Here is a 13,879-nt window from a genome sequence, read left to right on the forward strand (position 1 = left end):
ACATTTGTTTATCACTCTCAGGAGCGTCCTCCTGTAACCTTATGACGTCTTGGATGGTTGGCATTGACTTGTCAGAAGCAGACATATTTATAGTAGATCGTTTAGTCTGACTTAACATTTTAGGCACCATCACTTGCTGAATTTGCGCGGCTGTCCGCGCTGCACAATCTGCTTGTTCATTACCAATGTCAACTGGGGTCTTACCATTTGTGTGGGCAGCGCATTTAATAACGGAAATCTGCGCGGGCATAAGAACGGCCTGCAGTAAGTCATTAACTAAACCCCGGTGGGATATTTGACCACACATAATCATGTCAGGTTGTTCTGACGAAATGTCACTCAAATCGCCCCTTATTGTGGTAGTTTCCTGAATCAAGGCTAAACAGTCGTGGCCAGGTGCGTCTTCATGGACAGGGGGACCACTAAGAAAACAGGCTGGATTGATAGTGGTACAGTGTTTAAATGTCAGACGTGGATTGTTCAAAAGGTATATCTCCTACCTATTCTGACGAGCTGCGGTAAGATGCTGAGTCTGCAGTTGCCTCAGTAGTGCGATGACCGAGTGGGAGCTATACACCGTAATATCCTGTTGGAGGGTGAGAGCATGTAACGGCTATGCGATGGCATTGATTGAACGTAAATCCTGTACTAATCGGTACTGGTCTGGTTTGGCTGGTTTAGGCACAGCAAGTATGGGGGTGTTACATTCTGATTGGCAAGGGACCAAAATACCCTGTTGCAACAGCTCTTGAATTAATTTGTCTATAGACGGAGCAGCTTGGGATTTCAGGGGGTATTGCCGAATGGAAGGTAGCTTTACATGATCCTTAATCGTTACCTTTATAGGTGTAACATTTGTCTTTCCCACTTGTGATGGGTATTTCGCCCAGACCTGTGGATTGACATATTCCAAAACATCATGTCCCCAGTGATGCTGCAGTCGAGTGTTAATTGTTTCAGGGACCTCAAAATATTTTATGGCAGTGCCGTCTGGCATGACTTGAAGTGCGTACTCTGTTGGATCCGAATGATCCACTGCCCTCCTTACCATTTGCCCCAGATCCCTGGCATGGTACTGGTCGTGGACCTGACGTGAAATATGAGGGCTTACCGAAGCTGACTGTGGCCATAAATGTGGTGATATTGTAACAAAATCGGCTGTACCTTCTTTTCCCGTGACTGGCTGTAACCTTGACTGGCCATTCGGTCCCAATTAATGGCCGGTATTTGTCCTCCAACTTCCTGTTTTGTCCGGTTCTGTCATAGGCCAGGGTAACGTGATGCAGTGAATGTTCAATGTCTAACGTCCACCACTGGGGGTGATAGAAATATAGCACTGTTGTCTCATCCTCCATGATTGGACCGTTACCCCTTCGTCTCCGTACTCTAGCTGTAGCTGGAAGATACACAGTAAATCTCGGGCCAACAAGTTACAGTCCAATCCAGTAGTCACTACAAACTGATGATCTGCAGACTTATTCTCGTAAGTGACTGTCACAGGTTCAGAAATAGGATACTCACACACCTGTCCTTAGAACCCCGACAATTGCTGCGTGTGGTCGGATAATGGTAGTCGAAGTTCTGATTGCACAGAAGACATGGCTGCTCCAGTGTCGTTTACAAATGAGTGATGTTAATCTCCTATCTGCAGAGAGATAATAGGTTCCCTGTCCGATTGGAGAGTCCTTATGACTAAATTAGCTAGTCAATCCTGTGTTGGGAAAGGGTTTGCCTGGGAGAAGTCAGTGTATCTCGTCTGTCTTCCCCTTGGTGGGTACCCCCTCCTTCTGCTGCCTGTCTTTTAAAAGGGGCATTCCTGTTGCCAGTGATCTGCACGGCCGCAATTAAAACATGCATTGCTCCCTCTATATCTGCCCTGTCCTCTTCTCCCAGTAGACCAATGGCCCCTCAGAGGGGGCGGCGGTTGTAAAGCTGTTGGTGCATACGGTGGGCCATAAAAAGGAGCTGAGGGTCCCTTTGGGTGGGTTTGATATCCTCCCCCTCGCTGATCCACCCACCCAAAGTCACAATATTGGGGCTCCTGCTGGTAAACTACCATTTCTGCCGCTTGTTGGGGTCGCAGATCATCCTTTTTCATTACATACTCAGTCTTAACCTTTGTAACTGAGCCTCCTTCCTGGACTACACCCTCCTTCCAATAAAATCTGACTGCCCTTGCCATCTGGGAAGGGTCGTTCTCTGTCCAATTCATGTTATTACATTTCACAGCAGTAGCCACGGAAGGTGGTAGGCAATGCATTAACATAGCACAATATTGAGGGGAATTCTGACCATTTTGATATGGCAAGTCGCCTGACTGCCCACGGTAGATTTAATTAAAACGCTCCAGAAATTCTTTTGGCTCTTCAGTCTTCTTAGGTTTTAGGTCTAAGATAGCAGAAATATTTATGGGCTTTTGAAATGTGCTATTCAACGCATTCAGGGTCTGTGTCCGTCTATCGTCGTCTAACGCATGGGCTTGCTGAAGTGCGGCGTGGCTAGCATAATTCAGGTGATTGGTATCTTCCTAATCGGCAACTGTCTCCGCGTCTCACCAGGGGGCACTCTAGCTATTTCCTCTGGTTCTTCCAAGACTTCGTCCCTCCCTGTCACTAGAGGGAGTTCTTTCTCTTCAAAATCATCTGTTGCAGCTCCCTTTGTTCTGAAATTTGCGGTGTCCCCTTGGTTTGGAGGGATTTAGGTGATATGCTTAATTGTTTCTGGTTAGGATCAAGCCCTTCTCTCGCTGTCCGAGATCTGGTCCGAGAGCTAACTGAGCTTGCGGAACAGAGCTCCTCTTTCTCTACTGATCGTGAAGATGGTAAATCAGGACCCACACTATCAACGAAAAAGGGCTGGAGTTACTGGCATGATTGGAATCTGGGGAGCAGTGACTGGATATAAATTATTATACTCTGGTGGTTCTGGAATTAGTGCAGACAATGCTACAGGTGCAGTCAAAACCTTTACTGACATTTTTAAATTATTGAATTAATCATTTTCTGTCAATTCAAGGCCAGCCATTGAACTACGTAGCTCATCTTTTGTTTGACCCGTGCCTTTCCTGTCTCTACTTGCGTGGTTTTTTTTCTTGGCAAAACGATTGAAAAGGTTCTAACAGTGTTCTTTTAAAACTTAAAAATGTTTGAAAATTCAAATTGAATTACTGCAACTTGCAAGCTTAGCTCTGATCTCAACTCAGAACTAAATTTACGATTTGCTTAACACAAACTTGTATAACATTTACAACTTAATTAATTCTTTATCTTAACAATTTTTCTTTTAACAAGTTTTTCTTACATTCACAAAAATGTTGGCAAAGTCAACTATCATCTCCAGATTTACACTTTTTTAAAATGGTGTCAGTGATCTTTAAGTTTCTATTAATTCACAAATAAAATGAGATAAACATTATTTCAAGTAAGTAAAACTTAAGATTCTGGCAATTTCAATCAATTGCTTTCGAAAATAATAACTTTTATCAAAGAGGTGGAGAAACTCACTGGTTTCCTTTAATTAATTCAAAACGTAACTTTGCTGGAGTTCACTGACTCAAAGGAAAGGTATCCGATTACACTACAGGCTGCTGCTGTTATCTCAAGGCCTGAGTGAGAAGCACTGTCTGTCGTCTTTAACTTTGGCTGCTGCTGTTAACCCTTTGAGAGACTTCTGCTTCAACCAACATGCAGCATCCAGCTCTTGAAATTTATCCAAGCAATTCCCCACAATCTCAACTAGTCCTCAGAACTGTGTTTTTCGCCACTACAGTCCAAGGGTACAATTTTAGCTTAATCAACTATAGATTTAAAACACTCGTGGAACTGAACCATCTTCCGATGTCCCATCAGTTAATCAACAACACTCGTAGAACTGAACCATCTCTCGATGTCCCATCAGTTAATCAACAACACTCGTAGAACTGAACCATCTCTCGATGTCCCATCAGTTAATCAACAACACTCGTAGAACTGAACCATCTCTCGATGTCCCATCAGTTAATCAACAACACAATTAACCCAAAACTGAACTATCAATTATGATATCCCATCAGTTTAATTTGCTAATCCCCAGACTGACCTTTGATTTCGTCGAGACGATCTTTCCGTACCAACCGCGAGTGACAAGACTAATCAGACGATAAGAAGAGGGGAAAAAGCAATGCGCGGTGATTTTCCAGCTATACATTGTGGGCCCCTTCTTCCCACTCTCCCTGTTCATAATCAGTCTAATTCTGATTTCGCAGTTGGTCAGAACCGTCTTGAGAAATCCCGGGTTTTCGGCACCAATTGTCAAATCCCAAATTTCTTTACCCGTCAGTGGCCTCAATAAAAGTCGAGATGGATTTGCAGGTACAGCATTAGTTATTTTATTTAGCTTGCAAGCTTGATTCATTTCACAGAAGCATAGGACACATCCAGTCTCCTACATCCCGGAAAACGAATGAACAAAGAGACAAAGGGATCTCTGCAAATCAATTCAAATGGTATCAAGTTTCACATACACGATTCCCATAGGTCATCCTATACCCCTCGTGACCTAGTCAGACATTCTGATTGGCTCACTTCCAATCCCTTCCTCTGGCCCCTATTACCCAGCATCCTTGTCTCCTCCTATGGTGGACACACCTCCTCCTTGCTTTGCCATGCGGTCTGAAATCCTTTATCTGTGAACTCACCAGAATGAGACTGGCCTATCTCTACATTACAGTAACTAATATCTCTAAAGTAACTATTTTATATCACATTCGTCATAACAACTGCCTCAGCTCACTTTAGTGAGAGGTAAATGTGAAGCATTGATTTCTTTTATGCCGAGGTGTTTGGCTTGCTTGGATTTTGGGCCTCAGTTCATTCAGAATTTGTAAAAAACCTGATCCTTGTTACCTAATATAGTAATCTATGCTGATGATAAAACCTTTTTGTTTACAAAATGATTTCACTTCATAATAAAATTCTTGCAAATCCACCCTGCTTTAAAAATGCGTTTTTTAAAACACAGGTTATAAGCAAATTATAAGCACTATCACTGTGGTTCTGTATCTGTATTGGGCTTTAATGTGTAAGCTTATAAGAGTATGGAAAAATAAAATTAACTTGGTGCTTGAAATCTACGACTGTGGCAAATGTACATTTGGCAATTCTTGAGGACTCTTAGAAACTTCTGTAGAAATATTTTATTTTGCACCGTGCTACCAATGCAACTGTAGAGGTGATTGTCAGACTTTTTAAAATGTCACATTTGACATTGATCACATGACTCTCCGCTGCTATGGCCCCCAGGGGACCAGGCTCCAAGTCCACATGCAAGACGGCCAACATTGTGCTGAAGAACGACCGTCACAATTTCTCCAACTTCGGGCAGGATCAGAATATATGTACATGATTAGCCGGGCCCCTCCCACACTGTTTACAAGTATCCCTACTCCCTCAAACAGCCGGCTCATTTTTGATTTTCAGGTGCATTCTATATATCACCTTTAGCTGCATCAACCCCAGCCTCAGATCAAATTCTTAATTGATTTTAAGATATGTTACTTTTCTAAAGCAATTATCTTAGTTACATTTTCTAGTATATATCTAAACTTTTTTTTGAAGTTCTTTTTCCCTATTTGCAATTCTCTTATGAAACTTCAAAATAAAAAGCAAAGCAATCCTCTAAGAACATAATGCTCGAGCCAGAATTTCTGCAACTTGTAAATATAGAAATTAGGATTTGTAGTGCTCAAAGGGAGGCAGTAGCCTTTATTTTTACATGATGCAAATTTCCTGTCCATGCAAAAAAAAAGCAAATGTTCTGATTGACTGTAAGCAGTGGCACCAGAGATTTGCTGATTATAGAAATAGGAGTAGGACATTCAGTCCCTCCAACTTCTTCCGCCACATTCAAATGGATGATAACTGATTTGTGCCTCTGTTCCATCAATCTAACTTTGATCCATTTCCCCTGACACCGTTACCTAATCTGTCAATCTTAAGTCTTGCAAGTTTTCATTGACCCAGCATCCAGGAACTCTGGGGAGATTGTTCCACATATTTATCTTTTATGAATAGGGACTTTCTGGCTCTAACTTAAAAGATTGTCCCCATGTGAATGTGGATGCCAAAATTTTGGCTAAGGCGCTGGCGCTAAAGTTGGAGGAGTGCCTCCCGACGATGATTGGGGAGGATCAGACGGGGTTCGTAAAGGGCACGCAGTTGCCGTTGAATGTGCAGCATCTGTTGAATGTGGTGCTTTTGGTGCTTTCTCCGGCAGAAGGGAGGGAGCCAAAGGTGGTGGTGGCACAATGCCAAGTAGGCATCTGATCGGGTGGAGTGGAGCTATTTGTTTGCGGTGTTGGAGAGAGATTCACATGGGGACAATCTTACAAGTTAGAACCAGGAAGTCCCTATTCCATAAAAGAGAAATATGTGGCACAACCTCCCCCAGAGAGTTCCTGGATGCTGGATCAATGGAAACTTACAAGACTTAAGGTAGCACAGCGGTTAGCACTTGCTTCACAGCGCCAGGGACCCGGGTTCGATTGCCAACATGGGTCACTGTCTTGTGTGTAGTCTGCATGTTCTCCCTGTGTCTACGTGGGTTTCCCCCAGGCGCTCCGGTTTCCTCCCAATCGTCCTAAAAGACATTATTTGTTAGGTGAATTAATTCTTTCTCAGTGTACCTGAACATAGCCGGAGATGATGACTGGGGATTTTCACAGTGACTTCATTGCAGTGTTAATGTAAGCTTACTTGTGACACTAATGAAATTTGGGATTGGGTCCAAGTTTGTGGCATGGGTTCATTTGCTGGACAAGGAACCAAAGGCAAGTGTGCGCATGAATGAGTTGCATTTGTGTACTTTCTGTTACATAGGGGAGCGGGACAGGGGTGCTCCATGTCCCCCCTCCTGTTTGCACTGGCAATAGAGCCCTTTGCCATACCGCACAAGTGCTTGGCTAAATGGAAGTGGGTAGTGGGGTTGGAGCATTGGCTGTCTCTGTATGCTGATGATCTGTCGTTATATATCTGCAACCCAGGCTCTTCCTGGGGTGCGGAGGGATATAATGGGACTGCTTAGGAGATTTGGAGCTTTTTCAGGCTATGAGTTAAATTTGGAAAAGTGAGTGTTTTGTGGTGTCTTTTCTGGGGGCGGGGGTAGGGCTGGGGGGGGGGGGGGGGGGGGAAGAGGGGGGGACATTTAAGGTGGCAGCTAACCACCTTAGATACTTGGGAATGCAGGTGACTCAGGATTGTGTCCTGCTCTGTGTGCCCTGAATATTACAAGCCTGGTGGGTAGTGTCAAGGCGGATGTATTGAGATGGGACAGCCTTCCACTATCATTGGCAGGCCAGGTGTAGGCGGTTAAGATGAATATTTTGCCGCAGTTTTAATTTCAGTGCTTACCAGTCTTTTTGCCTAAATGTTTTTTATGGGGCTGGAATGGTTGATTTTGTTTGTGTGGGCACGTAAGGTGGCAAGGATTAGGAGGATGCTGCTTCAGAGAGGGCGACAGTTGTGTGTGTGTGTGTGTGTGTGTGGGTGGGGGAGACCACCCTCATTGTTTGGTGGGGGGGGGAGGAAGAGACCACCCTCATTGTTGGAGGGGGGTGCTGTTGGTGATGGGATGGGTCATATCGTTGATCTGTGGGAGGATTTTGGAGGAGGATTTGGCATCTCTGGAGGGGGTTAAGGCCAGTGGGAGGAGGAGCTGGGGATGGCGCTGGGCGAGGGGCTGTGGTGTGAGGTGCCGCGGAGGGTGAATGCTTCAACCTCGCGTGAGAGGTTGAGGTTGATATGGCTAACGGTAGTGCATAGAGCGCGCCTGATGAAGTTGAGGATGAGCCAGTTGTTTGAAGGCATGGAGGATACTTGTGAGTGGTGTAGGTGGGACCCAGCCAATCATGTTCATATGTTGTGATCCTGCCTTGAGTTGTCAAGAATTTAGAGGTTGTTCTTCACCGTGTCGGGGGTCTTGCACGTGGATTTGGAGCCCAGTTCCCTGGGGGCCATATTTGAGTGCTGAAACTGCAGACTGGAGCGGGGGCAGATGTGTTGGCCTTCGCCTTGCTGATCGCTTGCAGGCGTGTCTTGTTGGGGTGGAGGTCAGTTGCTCTACCCTGTGCCTCGGTGTGGTTGGGGGATCTAATGCAGTTTCTGTATCTGGAAAAGGTGAAGTTTGCTTTGAGGTGTCGAGTGAGGGGTTCCACAAGAGATGGGGTTTGTTTGTACTATTTCAAAGAGCTGGGTACTGTAAGCCGTTAAAGGGGAGGGAGGGTTCATTGTGCAATGTTTGTTGAGGTTATTGGGGGGTGGGGGGTTGTTTTTTTTTTTCTTTGCTACGTTATTAAAAATGTTAAAATATAAAAAACATGATTAAAAATATTTTAAATAAAGGATTGTTCCCTGGTTCTGGATACCAACCATTCCCCCAGAGAAATGGCTCTTCTCCATCTAAACAGCTTGATTAGAACACCACTTGACCTCATAGAAACCTGATCTGGTCTTTTTAAAATATGATTAAATAAATTAAGTTACCATAGTTTGTTATCGGCTATACTTTTAATTTTTCAAATTGTTTTTGCAGTGATGCTGCAGCTAAAATTATGGTGGAATTGCTGGGCAGTTACACAGAAGATAATGCTTCACAAGCAAGAGTTGATGCTCACAGGTAATGTCACCTTGTTTGGTGCAAACTGAAACACTAAATTTGACGTCATCCAGACTCTCAACATTAGCTCCATGTTCTTTCCACAGATGCTGTCAGATCTGCTGAAATTGTCCAGAATTTTCTGTTTTTTGTTTCTACATAAATATCAGTTGCTTTTTGAGTAGTTTTGATCTAGGTGGAAAAATAAGTTCCTAATTGTCCTGAATTGTATACTGCAGATTATCGTAATGATTGCAAGTTGTCTAATTAAGTGGAATATTTTGCAGTGGAATTAGTAAACATTTTGTTGAATTTCTCTCTGACAGATGCATTGTAAGAGCGTTGAAGGATCAAAACACATTTCTTTTTGACCATCTTCTTGCTTTGAAACCTGTTCGATTCCTGGAAGGAGAGCTCATTCATGATGTGAGTGGTCTAACCATTTAGGACTGGTTACATAAGATGGCCTGTTTGCCCTCTCCAATCTTGTTCATTTGTGCAGCCGTTTTAAGATTTTTAAAACATTGTACAAGTTAATTCTATAAGTTGCTAGAAAATGAAGGGGAAAAGTCTGGCAAAATATTTTGATGGCAAATTGTTACAACTTAACAGCAGTCTTGTCATCCTGTGTATAAAATGAAAACCCAATTCTTTTAAGAAAAAATCCATATTTTCCACATCATAAGCCAAGATTTGCTTTGTGCTGATGGTGCATGTGACTAGGTGCAAGAGCTAGGTTTGACAACAATCTTCCCTGTTCGTTCGTTCTCTCTCGTAACAATGCGTTAGTTATCCCATTTATGAAATGCGCTGGGGAAAAATCTTTGATTGTAGCTTTGCTGGTATTAAAGTTTTGTCTTTTATTTCGGGTGCCTTTTTTAATGGGATGTGTAATCTTCCTTAGTAAATGGTAATCATGGAGCCAACTGATTTGTATCCTTTAAATCGCTAGTGTTGTATTGAGCCTGGTAAGCACTTTAATAACACTCAGTACAATGCTCCGTCAAGTACAACTGCAACTACTGGATGGGTCCCAAAAGTCCCCTTTGATCTTTTGGTTATAATGCTGGGAGCATTGAAGTGAGGATTACTGGGCATTTGTTCAATTCCCACATGCTGTTGAACTTTTTCAAATGTAGCATGTTAAATTATTTTTCCATAGCTTGAATTAAACATTTCATTAGGACAGCAGACTGCAGGGCGTTTTGAGGTAAAAACTGTCTCGGTTGCATGGCGGAGAATCTAATCCAAATGGGACTTTCAATGCCTATTTTAATTTGAACTGTAGGTCAAAATCTTGGCTTCTTGCATTGGTTGTTCAACCCTATTTCAGATCGGGCTGGGGCTACAAGAGATATTTTGACATGCTACCAAGTGCTCGCGAATGCCGGTATCAAACATCATTTTGAATCCAAAATTCAATCACCAGCTGTATCTAAATAAATGGAATTTTCTGACACTGGAGCACAGAGTAATCAGAGTGCTTCAGAGTGGGAATTTGGTGCAGAAGAGGGACGTGCTTTCATTTTTTTGTTCAGTGCCTGCTGAGTGTTGCTCTTTTTTGGCTCTAAGCTAGGAAACTGTTAGTTATTATTTTGTTATTACTTTATAAAATTAAGGCGGCCCTGTAGCACAGTGGTTAGCACTGTTGCTTCGCAGCACCAGGGTCCCAGGTTCGATTCCTGGCTTGGGTTACTGTGCGGAGTCATTCTCCCCGTGGCTGCATGGGTTTCCTCTAGGTGCTCTGGTTTCTTCCCACAAATCCCGAAAGACCTGCTTTTAGGTGAATTGGACATTCTGAATTCTCCCTCAGTGCACCTGAACAGGCATCGGAGTGTGGCGACAGGGGATTTTCACAGTAACTTCATTGCAGTGTTAATGTAAGCCTACTTGTGACAATAATGATTATTATTATAGTAACTAATTAAGGCTAAATAGTCATGGCAAGACAGGTGGCATGCTTTAACTTCGGTATGTGAGTTAGTGCAGAGTGTTGTAATCCCAGACCAACGATATCTGCGGTAAGTTTCTGTAGTTCAGGAGCTTTGCCAAGAGTTGCTGCACTGCAGACAGGGCATCAACGGGGTAGTGGGGAGGGGGGGAGGGGGAAAGAGGAAAGAAGAGTTACTGGGACACTTTGTTCCAGGAGGGAGTCACACTCCATGGGTTAAGTGGAACTTTGAGTTGGCCAGTGATCAGGGATGAGAGGGTGTGACTACGAGTAAGGTGGGTCTGGGGATCCAGGATGTAACAATGGAGGAACCTCGGCCCTTGACTTTGGCCAACAGATGAAGGCACTGGCGAGAGTGTGGGAAAATAATTCATGAACAGTTCCGGGATGAGGAATATCTGTTATGAAGATTGGAGAAATTGGTGCTGTCTTCTTGATGATAAGAGGAGATTTGATAGATATTCAAAATCTTGAGGGATCTGGACATGGATTTGGAGAAACTGTTCCCACTTGCGAAAGGGTCGAGAATGCAAGGGCACAAATGCAAAGTAATTGGTAAAAGTGACCAAGGTGAAATGTTTTAACTCTGAGTGGTTAAGATTGGGAATGCAGTTCCTGAGTGTGGTGGAGGAAGGTTCCATCAAGTCATTCAAGAGGGAATTGGATTATTATCTGAAAAGAGAGAATGTGCAGGGCTACAGGGAGAAGGCAAGGGAACGGCACTTAAGTGAATTACTCATTTGGAGAGCCAGTACAGACATGGCCATATTTTGTGTTGGAACTCTTCTGTCGTTTATGTGAGGTGCTTTCTATCTATTGGGTGAGTATGGTGGCAAACAGACCATCATTGTGCAGGATACCATTCAAGAGAAGTATGAGAAAAGGAATGTAGTGGTGATAGGGGGCTGTATGGTTGGGGCAATAGATGTGTTCTCTGCAGCCACCAGCAGGAATTCTGGAGGATTTATTGCCTGCCCAGTGCCAGGTTTAAAGACTCCTTGTGGGTGGAGAAAAATGTTGCATGTGAGGGGGAGGTTCCAGTTGTCGTGGTCCATGTCCGTTCTAATGAAAGGTCATCAACCTGAAACTCTAACTCTGTTTCACTCTCCACGGATGCTGCCAGACATGCTGAGTGTTTCCAACATTTTTTGTTGTCTTTTAAAAATTATGGTTGCTTAATGTCACATGGCTTAATTTTTCTGAACAGTTACAAAAAGTTTAAGTCAAGACCTCCTGTTGTTATTGTCTCCTGATATTTAACATTGATTTGTTTTAGTCTGTGACTATTTAAAATAAATAAACTGTTTATAAGCCTATTTGATAAATGTTTCTGATTAACTACAGTTTTCTCACAATGAAACCTGGTAGCATGCCAAAATTCCCCCCCCCCGTCCAAGTTAGCTTCCGTTTTGAATATCTGGCACAGTATTACTCCGTCTGTATAAATATATGCATTTTAATTGTGCACCAACAGTTTGTTATGTAACTTCACACTGGATTTATATTAACTTTATGTATCTGTCTTTTTTCAATAGCTCTTGACTATTTTTGTTAGTGGAAAATTAGTGGCCTATGTCAAATTCTACCAGAATAACAAAGATTTCATCGATTCATTGGGTGAGATTTAATTCTTTCAAATAATAGCTAACACTTGTAGTTTGAAAGAGTACACTTTATTTTCTTCATGGCTGAATTGTTTAGAAAGATGGATTATTTCACTTTGAATAATTGTCTCGCAAAAATTTTAAACATTCACTCCCTCCATCACCAATGTGCATTGGCAGCAGCAGCGTAAATTATCTGCGAGATGCACTGCAGCAACACATCAAGACTCCTTAGTCGGTACCTCACAACCTTTCAAACCCACAACCTCTACCACCTAGAATAACAAGGGCAGCATTTGCATGAGAACACCACCTGCACGTTTCCCTCCGAGTCATACATCATTCTGATTTGGAACTATGTCTGCACGTTCTCCCCGTGTCTGCATGGGTTTCCTCCGGGTGCTCCGGTTTCCTCCCACAAGTCCCAAAAGACGTGCTTGCTAGGTGAATTAGACATTCTGAATTCTCCCTCCCTGAACCTGAGCAGGTGCCGGAATGTGGCGACTAGGGGATTTTCACTAACTTCATTGCAGTGTTAATATAAGCCTACTTGTGACACTAATAAAGATTATTATTATTATCACTATTCCTTCATGGTCGCTGGGTCAAAATCCTGGAACTCACTTCGTAATATTTCTTAACGTCACAAGCACCGTCCTGCTTTCTTAGTCACTACACATTTGGGTTAATATTTTTGAATTGGCCATTGAGATTTTTATATAAAGTCTACCGTTGACATTAAACTAATAAATTAGTTTATAAAGTGAATCCCAAATTGTTGCTGTTGACTGTGATTCCTTGTGCAGAGCTCCTAATCTGTGTCGTTTTGCAAGGGAAGAGAATTCCCTACAAAAGTATAGGGACTTCAACTTGGAGAGGGAGAATTAGAAAATCATTTAGGACTGGAGTTAGGATCAATTTCTTCACGGTTTCAAATCTTTGGAATTTTCTACCTCCTGAGGGCTGTAGATGCTCAGGTTTGAGGATGTTCAAGACTGATTTTTGGACATTAAGGGACTCAAAAGGCATAGGGCAGGAAAGTGCCCTAATTACACATTACTGCTTGTGACGTTAAGAAATATCACGAAGTGAGTTCCAGGATTTTGACCCAGCGACCATGAAGGAATAGTGATAATAATAATCTTTATTAGTGTCACAAGTAGGCTTACATTAACACTGCAATGAAGTTAGTGAAAATCCCCTAGTCGCCACATTCCGGCACCTGCTCAGGTTCAGGGAGGGAGAATTCAGAATGTCTAATTCATCCCTTCCGATTGACTCCTCTGAAAATTTTCCAGTCTCGTCTGCTCCTATTCCTGCCACAGATGGGACTGGAATTTGTGTGAAATATTGCACCGTTTTTCTTTTCCATGTTCATATTCACAAAGGCCAGGCATTTTTATAGAGGGTGCTTTAATTTACAAATCTCGAAGTTATTGGCCTCCCTTTAAGCAAGAATGAATAAATAGCAGAACAACTGCTGAAGTACGTTATTAAAAACAAGTAATATCTTCAAATACATCATGCTTTAAAAGTTGATGGTGGATTTCTGCAGGATGGGGGGGGTTTGGATAGTGATTTTTTAATTGATTTGGTGACATACTGTAATCACTGTAGTGTTCCTCATTGCATTTTACTAATTACACATATGAAATGCTAGAAATCTTCTCTGATGTCAAGGACCCGGGTTCGATCC

The 13,879-nt window shown here is 42.8% G+C and overlaps 1 protein-coding gene across 1 annotated transcript in view; it reads left to right on the plus strand.

Annotated features, from left to right (window-relative positions):
- Window positions 1-13,879, plus strand: part of eif3m (eukaryotic translation initiation factor 3, subunit M) — a 64,941-nt gene that overhangs the window by 32,346 nt on the left and 18,716 nt on the right. The window contains exons 6-8 of the mRNA XM_072466264.1: window positions 8,566-8,649; window positions 8,955-9,054; window positions 12,115-12,196. Coding sequence (XP_072322365.1) covers window positions 8,566-8,649; window positions 8,955-9,054; window positions 12,115-12,196 — 266 coding nt within the window. The remainder of the gene's footprint in view (window positions 1-8,565; window positions 8,650-8,954; window positions 9,055-12,114; window positions 12,197-13,879) is intronic.

The sequence above is a fragment of the Scyliorhinus torazame genome, chromosome 10 (genome assembly GCF_047496885.1).
Source record: "Scyliorhinus torazame isolate Kashiwa2021f chromosome 10, sScyTor2.1, whole genome shotgun sequence".
Lineage (NCBI taxonomy): Eukaryota > Metazoa > Chordata > Chondrichthyes > Carcharhiniformes > Scyliorhinidae > Scyliorhinus > Scyliorhinus torazame.